Source organism: Xiphophorus maculatus, chromosome 2 (assembly GCF_002775205.1).
Source record: "Xiphophorus maculatus strain JP 163 A chromosome 2, X_maculatus-5.0-male, whole genome shotgun sequence".
Lineage (NCBI taxonomy): Eukaryota > Metazoa > Chordata > Actinopteri > Cyprinodontiformes > Poeciliidae > Xiphophorus > Xiphophorus maculatus.
Window position 1 is genome coordinate 9755109 of NC_036444.1, and position 15818 is coordinate 9770926.

A 15818-nucleotide genomic window follows, 5' to 3' on the forward strand; every position below is an offset into this window, starting at 1 on the left:
TTTAATTATTTAAAAAATTATTATTTTGAACAATAATTATTATTTAAAAATTATTTAAAAAATAACGAACACAAACCTCACCACCAGCTAACAAAACGCTAACATGATAATAACAAAGCTCAGTGTGATCCCAGTGATTACTGTAAGATATTACATATCTACACTTAGAAAAGTCACTTCTGCACACCTGATCCAAACACGGCCTTCGAACAGTATGAAAAAATATACAAATAAAAAATACAAATACTCTCAGACAACAGGTAGGTAGTTTTCTGTCGACGTGAAATCAGTGAGGACTCAAAGATAAATATTTCACATTTCTTTTCTCCCTTGCTCTTTGAAGAAAAAATAAAAACAATGTTGCGCGTATGAACAATGTAGATACGTTGAAGACTCATTTTCAGTTTACCAGCAGAGCCCACCAGTTAGTAAAGAGTTCCCAGAACAAAGCGAGAAAAGGGCCCAGAGCATCACTGAACCTATCCCTAACCTGGAAGTGCCTTCCCATGTATTCATTTGTTTGGTGCCAGATCAGGCTGAATGACCCTAAAATACACAACTTGACACTATGCAGTTTATATAAAAAACAGCTAAAGTTCTTGAAAATTTGAATTCAGATTTGGGAAACAAAGTGTCAGAGAGTTAATAAGTTTTCTTCTTCTAAATCTAGTTTCTTGATGGACTTTGCTTTTGGTCTTGATAGCTGCCATGTGTTTATGGTTTTAGTGATTAAGATGCATAATCTGTGAATGATATTCAATTTGTGTCAGTCTTTTTATTTTATCCCTTTTATCAAACTAAAAATCAAACAAAACAAGCATAACAGGGTTCAGTGGCTATCTAAATAGCCTCGTGTCATGAGGCACCCCTCATACTTGCTTCATGCATTGATAATCATGTAATTATATTAATTATGTATATGAAGTATTTACCCCCAGCCTCTCCAAACACCTAGGGATAGTAGATAATTAGCCGTTATAGCTAAATTTTGCTTTTTATTTAATAAACAGAAGTACTCAAATCAATTTATGACTTATTTTAATTACAAAAAAAAAACGAGATAAAGACGATACAGCAATAAATTTAAACATCTGTACTTGTCAAGAAGCAGATAAAACCCATCCAGCTCTTTAATTTAATTTAATGAAGACCCTTATTTAAATACTGAACAAACATGTTGGCAATCTGCCCCGTTTTCTCCGTCGGGTGCATCTTGCTGTAACTGATGAACTGGCGCCGTAGTTTCCTCAGCTCTGCCATGTTGACGGTCCTGGTCAGCTCCACGTTTCATTTATGGGTTAAGGACATAAAGTTGTTCAGAGAACCAGGCAGAAAGTTTGTGTTTCTAAAGCACCTACATGAAAGCTACACAACCACACAGCAAAAATGTTACTGACGTAATGTGGAACTTAATTATGCACCCATCCCTGCAGGCAGACCAACACGGAGCTTTTAAATCAGCTCCTGCTCGGATGGACGTGTTCAAAGGTGAAAAAATAATCAAAGTGTTTGCTTCTGAGAAGGAGCGTCACAGGGAAGCCACTGGGAGCCTTGGTTGCTTTCCACCAGTCACGTCTCTCAGCATTTTATTACAGATGAGACCTTTACCTTGGCTTGCTGCTCTGCCTTCAGTTCAGGGGCGTTTATGGGGTCTTTGATGATGAGGCCTTTGCCTCCCATCTGCAAGCAAATGTGACTTCCTTCATCAGACGAGAATAATAAATGAACCCACCAATATTGTGCAATTAAACTTACCTGGAACTGTGACATCACAGCAGTCAGAAAAACAAATATCACCCTTGGTTCGAAACATAAAGGATATCTTTTCTGTAGCTCCTGGAACTGAGATAAGGTCTCCAGGAACACTTGTTTTCTGGGCGTTAAAAATAGCCTGAAAGATTTTTATTGCCTTAATTAAAAAATGCAGTGGGTTGAAAATAGATATGATAATCATATCTAACAATAATTGAATGAAGATTGAATATAAAAACAAAAACTACAATGGAACAGTAACTACAAAATTGTTGTTTTTGAAGCATTTTTTTTACTATTTAAAAATAACAGAAATTAGAAATCAAAACAAGCTCATTCAAAGATAGAGAAATGATTAATTCTGTTTGGTGCTTTATAAAGATAATTACTCTCAGGCAACATGTTGATTTTATCAGCTTGCTATGTCTGAAGTACAGGAAATGATAATCTGTCATATCTACAAGTCTGCTTGAGTCTTTAAGACTGGCTTTAAACATATTTCCTAAATTGTGAGTCAATCTCAAACTGGCAGAACGTCAGACGCATTGAAATTTATTTTTTTTACAGAAATATAAAGGAGGACGTACCATCAAAACATCCTGTGTGATTTTGTCTAACTCATACAGGAAGTTTGTTGAGGAGAGGGGTTGCTGTGAGAACAACAACAACAAAAGAAATTCCCTTTGTTAGTCTCAGAAGGATTCCACACATCACATCCAACAATATGGCTTTTGTGAATTTCCTTACGCTCTGGGTGGACTGATTGGGTGGAGGGGCTTTTCTCTTAAAAAGCGCATCAGAAACGGCTTCAAGAGGAAGAATGTCGTCTTTGAGGACAGTGAAGAGAGGACTGTCCCATCTGTTCCTGGAGTCTGGTGCTTCAAACCTCTGAACTAGTGCGTCAAAGCTGAACATAAACCCAAAATACAAAGAAAATGACACTTTAATGTAACAAATTAATCATCACTGCTATTAATTCTTTGTGTATTAACTTCTTACTCACATGTCCTGGCTGTATTGCTCTGCAGCTTCTCTGTTTTTATTCCACAATGAGCTTTCTTCACCTGATGTCAAGCAGTGCACCTTCATCAAAAGACCCCCAATATTAGTTACACCGTTTTGTCATTATAATCCACAGGTTATTTTTTCCCCACCTGCATTCTTACCAGGCAGTGTGGTGTCTGCGCATGCTTAGTCAGACAGAACAATTCGTAGCGGTAACCTGTGAGATATCTTACAGGTTACATCACAGTACTTAAAATGAGAATTCGCACAACTCGCGTAACTCTTGATATATACCTTTTATGTAATTCAATGAGTCTAAAATTACAATGTTGTCCTTATTGACCTTCCTAAAAAAGAACAAAGATAATGTGTAAAAAAGGCGGATTTTAAAGAACGTCTTGTAACATCCTGCATGTGGTGGAAGAGAGGGGAGGGTAAACCTACCTCTCTACTTCAGCTTTTAGAGATGCTCTTGTGTCCTTCTCTTTTTGGGAATCTGCAACAAAACCGCAGGTTTAACCCATAACAACTCACTATAACAAACACTAACCATCCAATTTCAATGCTCCACCAAGTTAACCAAGGGTAACATATATTCACTTTTGTGTTTTATTACATTATGTTTTTTGTTATTCTTAGTTGTCAAAGTAGCTGTACAAGAAGTCTTCAGGATTGGACATTTTTGATGTAAACCACATGGGCAATTGCCCAAGGTGGCATTAGAAAGGGGGATGCATAAGCACCATCATATAAAAACATTAATTATATGTCTTTGTTGCACCTTGAAGAAATGTTCTATTTTCTTTATGCACCTAAAATATTACTAATAAATCCATTCATGAGTCTGATTTAGGATCAAACACTGAAAATATTTTTAAATCAGCTCAATGTAAAAAAAAAAAAACATTACAGAAGCTGGAATGTGTGGAATAAAATGTTCTGATATTTGAGAAATATGATACATGACTTGGTTTGCGCTATACATATTTGAACTTTTATAGTAAAGATAAAGGATTAAGGGCTATTGGTTTTATTAGCCCAGGGGAGCCAGGTAGAAAAATTGTAACACACCTACAGTATGTCTGCATAAAAGAACCAGGTTTCAGATCACGTGTTTCGCTAATTTCCCACCAGCTGAAACGCGATTATATTTAAAAACCCGGATCAAGTATTTACATGCCACGGTATCCCGGTACTCGAATAAAACATGCCCGGGTCGCAAACAATTTAACAGAGTGGAATAAAGCCAAAGTGTGACGCTAATAACTTTTAAGACGATTTGTCAGCGGGTCGGAAAGTTCAGAGAAAGCGAACAGCACCGAACAATAGTGAATGGGAACGAAGCTAGCCGAACTTGCCTGCATAAACACTGTTTCTATCAACGCCCAGAGCTCGGTCTCCAACAATGTGAACCTGTCGGTCGGTGGTCTCTTCAAAATGCGCCTTCAGTTCTTCTGTCCTCCGTGTTTTACCACTGCACGGGTATCCGCACATTATTATTAGAGGCATAACAGCTGCTGGTTAGTTTAGTAACATGGGGAGAAGCACGTTGATGCTCAGCTCTGTCACCCGGATATGATAAACAGACATGCCGAAAGGGGGCGCCAGGACATCCAAAGCCATCCATTATTAAAAATACATTAATAAAACACGCACTACATATAACTTCTTTGCTCTTTTTATTGAAACAGAAATATACAGCATGTTAAGAAGGGCACAGGTATATTTTGAATAACAAACACAAAGACGAATGGAATGTAATAAATATCACAAGAAAAAAAAATACCTTGCTTAAATTAGTCTTTTTTTTTTTTTACTTGACAAAAATAATGGATCTCTGATCTTCATCAGTTGGTGCTCGTATTGTTACAGGTAAGAGGTTGGTTTCTTCAAGCTGGATCTCCTCTTTCTCTACATTAAAACAAACAAAAAATATATATATATACTGTGAAATAGTGTAGTAATTGTAATAATAGCAAATAAGATGAAAATAGTAGTAAGATATAACTTCATGTTAAATATTAATTATAATAAAATAGCCAAAACAACAATATAATAGTGGTAATAAAAATATCCACAAGAAATTACTGTAAAAACAGCAAAATAACACTAATAATTGTAACCCTTAGATGTGAAAAAAGTACTAAATAATCATTATAAAATAATTGTATAATTAAATTATAATTAAATGAAATAATAATTTGATCATAATCAAATTAATTTAACTATAATCAATTTCATTTTAATTTAAGAATGACACAAAATACTACAAAAGCATTACATAAAAGCAACATAAGGTGAAAAGGATAGTAATGATAAGTAGTAGCAGTAACAAAAATATTTCCAATCAAACAAGCTTACAGTAATTTAAATGATACAATGAATTAACAGTAAACAATAATATAATAAAGTTAGACTAACATTTCCAGTGTCTGTTTTCTTGTTTGTTGAGCGGTCCTCAACATCTTGGTGATCAGTGCCTGCACATCTTCCACTCTGGCCACAGGATTCACATCTCTGTCTTCAGATGGAGCGTCAATATTCTCGAAGACAGTTTCCAGTAAGGAACTATCCACACTTTTCTTGCCCATGAAATGCCCTATAATAATAATAATATTAATAATAATAAAATGCAGACTCCCAATTAAAACTGCCTCTATTGAGACAAAATTCATTTTTTTCAGCAGTTTAAAAATGTTCTTACCTGTTGCCCAAAGATTTCCTCTGGGATTCACCTTGAGCTGGGATACTTTGTTTTTCAGTTCGGTTAAATCAAGCATCACTGAGGTTGTCATCGCGACATAAGAGACAAGGATGAAAGAAGACAAAAATCCCCCTCTACAGATTGTTGTCATCCTGCTTCTCCCTTTGCTTATCTTAATATTTCTATAATTAAAAATATTTGCAGCTCTCCAAATACGAGAAGAGGCATTTATACCAAGATGGGCTGGGCTTGATTTTCTGAAAGCATGAGGTCATCCTCTAGTGGTTGGTGCTTATTGGCTGGACACTGCTCATTTAGGTGACTTGTGTGAAGTGTGACCTGTCACTTTTAAATACCAGCGTCACCCAAATACAAATGTTTAATGCTGCAAAAACAAGACGGAGCAGATGTTTCATTAAATGCACCTGTTTATTTGTAAATACTTCATGTAAACGTAACAGCAAGGCATGTAGGCCACTGCATGCTGAACAGATGTAATGGCTTAGAGGATGCTGTGAATCCAGGTTTCATTCATCACTGTATGTACACGTTTCTTTTTCCTCTATACAAGTCCGCTTTCTACACTGTATCAAAAGTACAAATGCGTTTTACTGAATGTTATAAAAAGCTAAGTTGTGAACAGTTAACCCTTCCCACCTACAAGCAGACAAACTGCTATAGTGTGATTTTGAGCACTTTAATAGAAAAGTTCACTTGCTTATCAAGTCAATATGACCGTTAAACCTAAATATTCCCAAAATAATTTATAAAATTCATTAACATGGGAGAATACAAGTTCTAAAAATATAATTGCTTACATTGCACTGAGATTAACTTCAACCTGCCAAAGCCTCGGATCATTTAACAATCACTGCCATTTATAGTGGAGGTAGGAACCGTCACGTGGACAACACAAAACAAGAAGTACTGCTGCACAAATCAGAACCTGCAGACAACAAACATCCTTCATGATCGCAGATCCGCAAGTTAGTTTTCTCCTGGCATAATTCTGCATTCGATTGCGTCCACGGGTTGGGGTTTAGAAAACAGTATCCTAGATGTAACACCATAGCTCACACTCACATCTTCTCTGGATTACCCAAATCTATGTACCCTGATTTGAAACTATCACTGACATTAACTTGTTGAAAAGATACACTTCTGGTGATATGAGGTATTTTCAATAATGCTGCAGCAAAACCTCAATACCTCATTGTCTCCTCCTCACACACGACACACAAAAGAAAAGTCAAATTTGGGATGACCAACACATATTTAACCATTAACATAAAGACATGAGCATTTTAAAACTGAGATGCACCAATCAAGCTTTTTATGCCCACTGCCAACCGGATGATACAGATTTTTATTTTTTTTTTGCTTTTAGGAATTTTAACACATAAAAAGTAAAATTCAACTTTAATAGCCTTTTGTTTATATTTGTCTATGGTCTTAAAAGTACTGTTCTTCTTTCTTTTTGTAGTTACGAGTACTACAATTAAAGTACAGCTAAATTCAAATGTTTTATGTTACAATAAATGAACAATAATCCTACTTGTTTGTGGCATTCAAAACTAAATTTTACCTTATCACATTACCATCTCTGGAATTTGTGAATATAGAGACTTGACTTTTAAACAGATATTCCTGAGCATCCTGATGAGATGGGCTTTGAAAACACATTTAAAAGTAAAGACGAGCGCTGTTTTATGTGAAAAGTAAGATTAACATATTACTAACATGCAAAGTAAATTTACTTTAGTGAATAATGACAATACTGTTCTTTATAAAAAATACAAATAAAAATATGGATTTGCTTAAATATACTGCACTCTTTTAAAATGACAAAAATGAAAAAGGCCCCAAAACTTTGTACCCCATCCATTAAAATAACTAAAGTCATATGAGCCAAACGTATGCTTCAGCATCAAATCAATGTATAAAGCATGGAGTATTTTCTAGCTTCCATGGGACAAGAATTCAAGCGGACAGATGGACAAGGCTGTCCATTACAGGTTTAACTTAAAAACAAACACACACACACACGTGCACATTCACTTGGTAAATTGTGAACGTGCATACAGGGTCAATTTAGTTACCAATTAACTTAACTTTCACGTTTTGTGGATAATGTGAAGGATGTGAACTACCCCAAGTGTGCAACCTGAACACAGATAGGCATGCAGATACACAAAAACCAAGTTACACCTCAATCTGTACTTTAGATTTCAGAAAGAAGTTATTTTGAACGTAGTCGATTCTTTGAGGACAGTGCAAGCCACTGAATGCTGATTACAGTCACTACTGAATGCAACACAACACAAAAAGAGAAAAAATAGAAGACAATGTGCAAAAGAATACTGGCACAGACCGGTAGAGCTGCTGGAAGCTCAAAACAAACACGGCCAAACCGGTGAGCAAACAGATTCAGTTACAGCCCGTTACATTTTATGCTCTTGATCCACATGGGGGTTAATTATGAGCAAATCAGCGATCCATGTAAACACACACCACCTGGGCCAATAGCAGCTGTTAGTATGTGTTGCTACGACGTGGAGTTATTTTCTGGACAGGTGCACGTCAAGCTAAAGGGGAGCCACATAGCGTAGGTTCTGCGTCAAGCTGACGTTGAAGCACAAATTTGGCTTGACACCATAAAAAAAAAGGGCAAACAAATGCAGCTTTTTCTGGGACAGATGTAACCTTCACTACTGGGGAGAAGCTGAATCTGTCTAGGAAAGAGTTTTTAATTTTAAATGAAAGTCTGAAGTGTTGGTGTAGGGAGGGTTTTCTGGCTCCTCATCCAGCGAGGGTTTAAAGTCATTCACATGAGCAGTCGCGGCTGATCCAGCCGACCGACCAACATCTCTCATCTCCTGCTCTTCTTCATCTTCCTTGGGATCTTTGACTTTGTGCACAATAAAAAGATGTCTATTAAGAGAAACCACAGATGTGAAACACAGACCACAGTGAAGGCACTGAGGAGTGTTTTCATCTGTTTTATGCTGAGGTATATGCTGATGGAACTCGGTACTGTCGTCCGTGATGAAACCGCACTTTGAACAGCGGAACTGAGTTTTAAGACGTTTAGCTGAAGGGGCGTCGAGATCACTGCGATCCGAGGTGTCAACCTGCCTGCGCCTGACTGGCGACGCTGATATTATCCCCTGAAGAAAATCATAAAACAACCGGTTAAAACTATGATCACTACAATCTGTTACATTTTAACAATGGCCTGCAGGAACTCTTTTTTTAATTTTTTTATTTTTACAAATAAAACACACTGCTGTTAAAAAGTGTTTAGCTCTTTACAAATTTCTTATTTTGGCTTTTTTTTTCATCTCACACAAAAGTTTCAAATCATAAAATTGCATTAACAGAAGAAGATAAATAAGAGTAAGTACAAAAAGCTGTTTTCAAATTGTTTTTAGAGCGATAAATAAAATAAACAATGAAGGAAATCATAACTTGAAAGTAGGCTTTGCTACTTACTCGGTTCATCTTTGTCTGGTATTAAAAAAAAAGCTTGATTATTTATCTATCTATTCATTTATACCTACCTTCCCTGAAGGGCTTTTGAACTCTTTGATGGATGTTTTGGGCATCTGCCTGAGATCAGGGTTTTTAATTCCATGCATAAGACTTATGTGGTTCTTCAACATCACACTTGTTGTGAAGGTTGTCTTTGGATCTGTGCAGTACCTATGGAATACGGTCAAAGGTGAAAATCCTACTGTAAATTCTTTAAAAGCCAAAAAAAAAAATCAGACAAGAGATTAATATAAACTTTGAGGTTGTTTAAACTCACCAACAAGAATAAATTCTTCTTTTACCATCATGTTCACTGCGAATGTGTCTCCTCAGACTGGTGGCTGTGTTGAACGACAGCTCACAGTGGCGACAAGGATATTTCTTCATTGACTGAGGTAAAAACATCAAACATAGTTCCAATGAGACGAGCTTGTAAAACTGCACCCACTTAACCACATTAAGAAACCTAAATATACCAAAAACCTGAACTTCATTGAGCACAATAACAATACTAGTACAATAAAAATCTGGTTTGTTGTACATTTATCTTTTCCTGAATGTTCTTAAGTCAGTTATTTTGTGAGTTGCCAGAGAAAGTGGATGAAATATAGCTTTTCTCCAGCTTTATGGAGGAAAGAGTAACACATCACTGAGCAAGTAGATCACATCATACTTTTTCATTTTCAATTGCCGTTGGTAAATTTGTTATTAATTCTGACAATTTTGGACATATTTTGACAGGTTGTAGTCAAACATTTACCTTTCCATGGTTGATCTTCATGTGAGAAACGTAGGATTCTCTTTCACCAAAGCACTGTAGACACTCGCCGCATGTCCACCCCCGAGGCTTAACGCGAGATTTGGCATCCTGCTCTGACTTCTTCCTTCGACTGTCTGTGTTTTTACGAGTGATGTGACTCTTCTCCTGCTGGACAGGATGAGACTCTGGGAACCAATCCAGCCCTTCTTTTTCTTTACTGTCCTTTTCTGTCTCTGCCGTCAAATTTCCTACATGCACGTTCTGTCAGATGACAAACATACAGAAGAAATCACTCATTGCAGTTAAAGACACCATACCTTATACTTTATAATGAATTAAGCTAAAAGAAAATTGTCACAAAAGGCTTGTTTGAATAGAATCAGTAGTGTAACAAGACAGAACACCTGCAATTTGTGTTTAAATTTCTCTCTATATAGTACAACTTGCAATATTTTAAAAAGTACAAAATTTTTGGAAGTTAAACCCCCCCCAATTACGTAAAGGGAAATGATTGCAAACTTCAAAACAATAATAAGCAATATGTTTGGAACTAACCTTGAAGTGCTGCATCAACAGCCGCTTTTGTGGAAACACAGAGTTACATTCTGGACACTTAAACACACATGTAACTCGCTTGTTGGCGTTTTCATGAAAATGTTGAAAAAAGTTGTGTTTTTTATTGAAAAGTGCCTTGCAGGAACACTTAAATACCAACCTGCAGAAATACAAAAGAATAAACGTGTTGACAACTCTTAAAATGAAAAGTACAACTTAGAACTGTCCGACCATTTGCAGTTTACTTACTGAGGAGTTTGCTTGCTAGATTTGTGTTTATTTTTTAAATGTACTTCACAGCCGTTAGAGGTCTTGAAGGCAACTGGACAGACTGAACACTTGTACAAGATCTCGCAGTGTTTCTCCTCAACGTGAGATTTTTGTCCTAAAAGGGTTCTGAAAACCATGTCACAGTGAAGACATCTGGAAGAAAATATATTAAGAAACACTATTATAACACCTTACTGTGAATTTTCAAAAAACTATTGTTTCTTTAGCCTACTTACTTGTACCAAGCTTTGCGAGCATAATGCAGACAGTTCTCCTTGACATGCTTCTGGATGTCAGCAGATCGACTCAGGGCGCCGCACTCAGGACAGCAGTAGGGGGACTTGTGGGCGTGGAGGCGCAGGTGAGTTCTGAAGCTGCACTTGTTTGGCAACAACATTGAGCAAACTTTACAAATCTGTTGTAATGAAAGAGAAGGACAAGGTGGGGAAAAGAGCATAAAATGTATTAAAAATGTAAACAAAGAATAGATACTTCAACTTTATGGAATAAGCTTATGATTTACTTTTTTTTCCTATTACAGGAGCTGAACATACACATAACTCCTGTCTGTGATGCAGCTTAACCACAAAATGTGTTTAAATGCCGACTATAACCACAGAATATGAACAGACTGAATAGCGCAATCAAGGTCTGCCGAAGTTTGAAAAAGATACAGTTTCAACGACTGGCTGGAGTTTTGTACAAAGCAGAGAAGTGCCATAATATTGCTTCCCAAAGGCAGCTACACACAGCTGGTCAGCTGTCTGAAAAAAAGCTATTATACTTTCCCCACACTTACAAAAAATGGAAATTTTTCAGGAAATATTGCTGGTCCTGGAAACTATTGACTAAATGGGCAATATCCTTATTAAGCTGACGTTTTTTATAATTGCTACTATTAGCAAGGGATGAGCAATATATCACTTAAGCTGCTAATTGCAGGCTGTAACCGAACAGCTGGCCCGATTAATTAAGCAGCCAAAATGAATTTGTTATACTTGAGTAACAAAATGGCAAACAAGAGCATATAATGTGCCATAAAAAAGGTTAGTTCATAGCTACTGTTAATCTAAATATTAATCTTTGTCTCAGTTTACACCAAAATAATAAAAACTGTCAGCAGCAGGAATAATTGCTTCAGTTTTAAATATAAGCACTTACATCATATTATACTGTACATTTTGTTTACATTTTTTATAACATTAAATTTTAGTATTTTTACTCAAGGCCATCACAAGGGAAGGTTTCACTCCGACTCATGCGTTTTATAGACGAATGACTCCATTGCACTAAGCAGGTTGGCACTATATTTGAACATCTAGCTCTAAAGCCTTTACAATCTAGTTCTGCCTTTGAAACTTGATCACATTACTGTTTCCTTTTTCTCTTGAGTTAATCCACACTAACAAAGATGCAAAGTACATTTTCTCATACTTTTTCACCCCATTTACTCACCAGCCCTTCCACATCTTCTGACATCTTCTGGTAATGACCTGCAAGCGCTTTGTAGTCTGGCAACTGCTTGTTGCACTCCAGACAACGGAACCTGTTGCGAATCACACTGTCTGGGTTTAAGGGCATGACGGGTTCACTGACTGGTGAGACTAATGTCGAGGGATATGGGCCCGTGTTCGCCGACTCAGAGCTCAGAGGTACAAACATCTGCTCCTCTGATATAGGTTTCAGATGGAGCTGCGTGCACTGCATCACGCTGCCGTTGCTTTTGTGCTCCCGTGCATGTGCCAACAGGGCGCACTTGTTAAAGAAAACCAGGGTCTTTGCGCAGTGCGTACATCCTACTTCGATCTGGACACTCCTCCTGTTGTAATGAAACGCCAGACTCCTCTCGACGCCAAACGAGTCCCCGCACTCGAGGCAGCAATATCCGTGAGGCGGAAGCTTGATGTTGCACTCTGGAGGGGGGCTCAGGTTAGGCACGTATACAGGCACTGGGTTGGCACTTGTCAAAAGCCTGTTTAGGGTTCCTGCAGCTGTGTTTGGGGCAGATGAACGGGGGAAAGGTGTGGCTGTTTTGACTTGATGCACCAGAGGGACAGTGCTGCAAACTGAGGAGGAAAGAATGTGTTGACTTTGTTGATGGGACGAGGGCCGGGCAGCAACTGAAGCAGCAACGCTGTGAGGGACCAAATTTAGACTTGCTAAGTGCATTGCTTTTGGAAGAAAGTTTGTGTTTGATGTGTGACCTGTCGTAGATGAAACTCTCTTTGGTTTCTGCACATCGTGTGCAACAGATCGTTGGACAGGGCGACTACTTCTGTGGAACCCTGTCCTAAAACCTCTCGAGTTTTCCTCAGACCTTCTGGGCATTTTGGGTGAAGATGTGCATGCTGGGTTATTCCTGGGACTGCAATCAACAGCTTGAGACTGACGAGGGGACACGTTGCAGAAGGAATCTTCACTGATCATACTCTGCGATGGCGAGGATTCATAAGCAGAATGAATCTCGTCTGTTTCGGAGTCTGGAAGCACACTGGTCACTGTGCGTTTGATCTGACCAGAAGTGGTTTTAATAGTCTTAATTCTGACCCTGGGTATGGCTGGGGATGAAACAGATGCGACTGCAGGGGATGTTTTACCGCTGCTGTCACTGCAGAGGCTTACAGGGCTATCAGAGGGTTTCATTAACCGTTTCACTACTTCATTAGGACTCCTGGGGCTTCTTGGTGATATGGGTGCCATGTTATTAGCTTTAACGCAATCGCTGTGCGATGCTGATGATTCTGTGGGATCGGTGTTCTCAATGGGATCCTTTTTAGTTTTTGGAGCAATTGGAGCATCATTAGATGAGGGCAATTCAGATGTCTGAAATTTGGCAGATGAATAAGAGTTGGTAACATCCTCTGTGTTTTGGGATTCTGTCTCTTTAAAGTTCTGCTCACTGCTTAAAGAGGTAAATGGGCAACATGCTCTAGTGGTTTTCTCTGTTTCACCTCTGATATTGCTATCAGAGAGATGATCGTTGCTTCTGCCATTTTCTGGTGTGCTCTCTTTAGTGTTGTTGGGAGACGCATCGAACAAAAAAATATCTGATTTTTGTTCCCTGCCTGGAACTAAAGGTTCCACCAAAACCCGAGCTTCTAGACAACAAGGCCCCTCTTGTTTTGAAACCTTTTGGTTTTTGCTATACAATGCCTCTGTCTGAGGACTGTAGGGGGGACTAAAATGGGAAAGTGATGGAGAAAATACTGCTGTTTCATCAGGTTTCTGCTGAAGGGGAATTCCTCCAGGAAGGTTTCTTGAACTCTCCCCATTCAAATCAGCCTGAAATGAATTAGAAAAACTTGTGCTGGATGGTTCTACAGGCTTAATGCAAGCCTCCTGTCCCTTGTATCCATTCTGCAACCCTGGAGCTGAATGAAGCCGGTCACTGAAACCTTCAAGTGACTCTTGTCGACTTGTATTTTTCACTATAACACTAACAAGAGGAACATCTGCTGTTGTGGCAACTGGGTTACTGAGTAAGCTGTCATCCAGACAGATTACTGAGTGTTTTAGTTGATTATCTATCTCCTCGTGACTTTCCTGGATGGCTTCTTTAGAATCCAGTCCAGTGGCATCTGGGATGTCAAAGGCTGCCAGAAGGTCATCAAAATCTGGGGTTTTCATGTCACCCATGTCTCTGCATTCTCATAAACCTATGGAAGACATCAGAAATTTGCACTAAATTACAATAGAAGACTCATTACATTTTCACAATGGTTTCAGCTTACTACACTCCAAAATTGACTTGAGTATTTACAGTTTCAAAAATATAACTTGTCTTAAAGATTAAAAACAACTCCAGTGCTAACATTAGCATTAGCTACAAAGCCAAAACGTCTAAATAAGTTATCTTTTAAATGTAAGATGCATTAGCGCAAAATACATTCCTAAAACATTCACCAATGACAGTAAGATTGGGGCAAAAATACATAGGCTGCGAGGTGAGTTGGCTAACATAGTACCTAGCTAAAACGAATCGGAGCCAGGCTAGCTAGCCAACAACAACATGCTAAAGCGAAAACATTTAAGCGAAGCAGTTAAATAATTTATTTATTTATGAAAATCACGCTTACCATTTGATACTCGTGTGCCCAACGATCTAGAATGCTGTTATATAGCAACTTAAATATAGTACAAAGTTCATACTGCTGTAGGGTATTATAGCTAAGCTATGCTAAACGCTGCTAACGTCAACTTGGTTTTCCTTTTTCCGTCTTGGGTGATTCATACCCTCATGGCTGTCTTACAGGCAAAATGAGAAACTGGCTGCCGCTGAAACACACGACAGTAGTTCTCGAATATTACGTAGGTAAGCGTAAATACATTTTAAACCTTGATACAAACAACCTTTAGGTGACTCTGAATGGATATAAGTTCTTTGTGGCCAATAGAAGCCAAAGAAGCCATGGCTACCCATATACATTTCTGACCAAAGACAGCTTTGAAATATAACACGATGATTAACTAAAGTTTGTATTTTAAACATTAAGCATGTGACTTTCCCCTGTTTTAAGGCTTTACTATACATTTCTATAACAAGGATTATTTAATCAGAAATGTATTCCTTCAGTAACAAGCAGAATACTTGGGGACAAAAGGTGGACCCTTCAGGTTGTGAATGAGTCTTTCCTTAAAACAAAGGTGTTTTAGTACCTGTGTCTTCTTTAAGAGATGGACTTGGAAATGAATAGACAGACTGGGGCTTTGTCTGCTGTATTGTTATTGTTGCTCTAGTCTGTCTTTGTGAAGAAAGAGTGGTGCCATAAAGATACGCTATTAATTATGTTTAATTTTCCAACCTCACCTACACTCAAGAAATATTGATCATGACTGAAACTAGAACTTGGAAACAAATGGCTGAAATCAGTTTCTGATGCAGTGTGGCTGGACTCTTCTTGATTTGAAACAAGCATAGGACAGAGAAAACACGTGCATACATAACCAAGAACAAAATAAATTGTTTACCACTACTTTTCTGTTTGAAGAGGAGTACTAAGAAGTGAACACTTATTTAGTCCTACCCTTTATCTAAATTAAATGAAATATATTACTTACCAACTCAATGATTATCAAAAATTTGTAATTAAAGCCAAGTTATAATATTCATGTGCATGTTCAATATTCTGTACTAAAGAGACAACATAAATTAGATTACATAGACAAGATGGTTGCAAACTTACTTATAACAAGAAAAGAAAATCTACTAATAATAGTAATAGTAATTAATGACTTTGTAAA

General features: G+C 37.7%; 2 protein-coding genes across 3 annotated transcripts; both read right to left on the reverse strand.

The window, feature by feature from the left end:
• Positions 1-1021: 1021 nt before the first annotated feature.
• On the reverse strand, positions 1022-4324 carry kti12 (KTI12 chromatin associated homolog). 2 transcript variants are annotated; one of them, XM_005798221.3, is made up of 9 exons: positions 4116-4324; positions 3202-3253; positions 3052-3104; positions 2919-2974; positions 2756-2835; positions 2500-2659; positions 2340-2402; positions 1823-1891; positions 1022-1284 (listed from the first exon to the last, which is right to left on the reverse strand). In XM_005798221.3, exons 1-9 carry the CDS (start codon positions 4264-4266, stop codon positions 1141-1143), a joined length of 828 nt encoding a protein of 275 aa, XP_005798278.1. In that variant the 5' UTR covers positions 4267-4324; the 3' UTR covers positions 1022-1140. The 2 variants fall into 2 exon arrangements, with proteins under 2 accessions (XP_005798278.1, XP_023198842.1); XM_023343074.1 differs by having other exon boundaries at positions 1196-1680; positions 1756-1891.
• A 1558-nt stretch (positions 4325-5882) lies between these two features.
• Positions 5883-14786, reverse strand: znf592 (zinc finger protein 592). Its single transcript, XM_014468493.2, has 9 exons — positions 14654-14786; positions 12033-14233; positions 10814-10992; positions 10557-10730; positions 10308-10467; positions 9753-10013; positions 9270-9382; positions 9022-9163; positions 5883-8628 (listed from the first exon to the last, which is right to left on the reverse strand). The coding sequence occupies exons 2-9, from the start codon at positions 14211-14213 to the stop codon at positions 8194-8196; spliced, it is 3645 nt and encodes a 1214-aa protein (XP_014323979.1). The 5' UTR covers positions 14214-14233; positions 14654-14786; the 3' UTR covers positions 5883-8193.
• Between the last annotated feature and the right edge of the window lie 1032 nt (positions 14787-15818).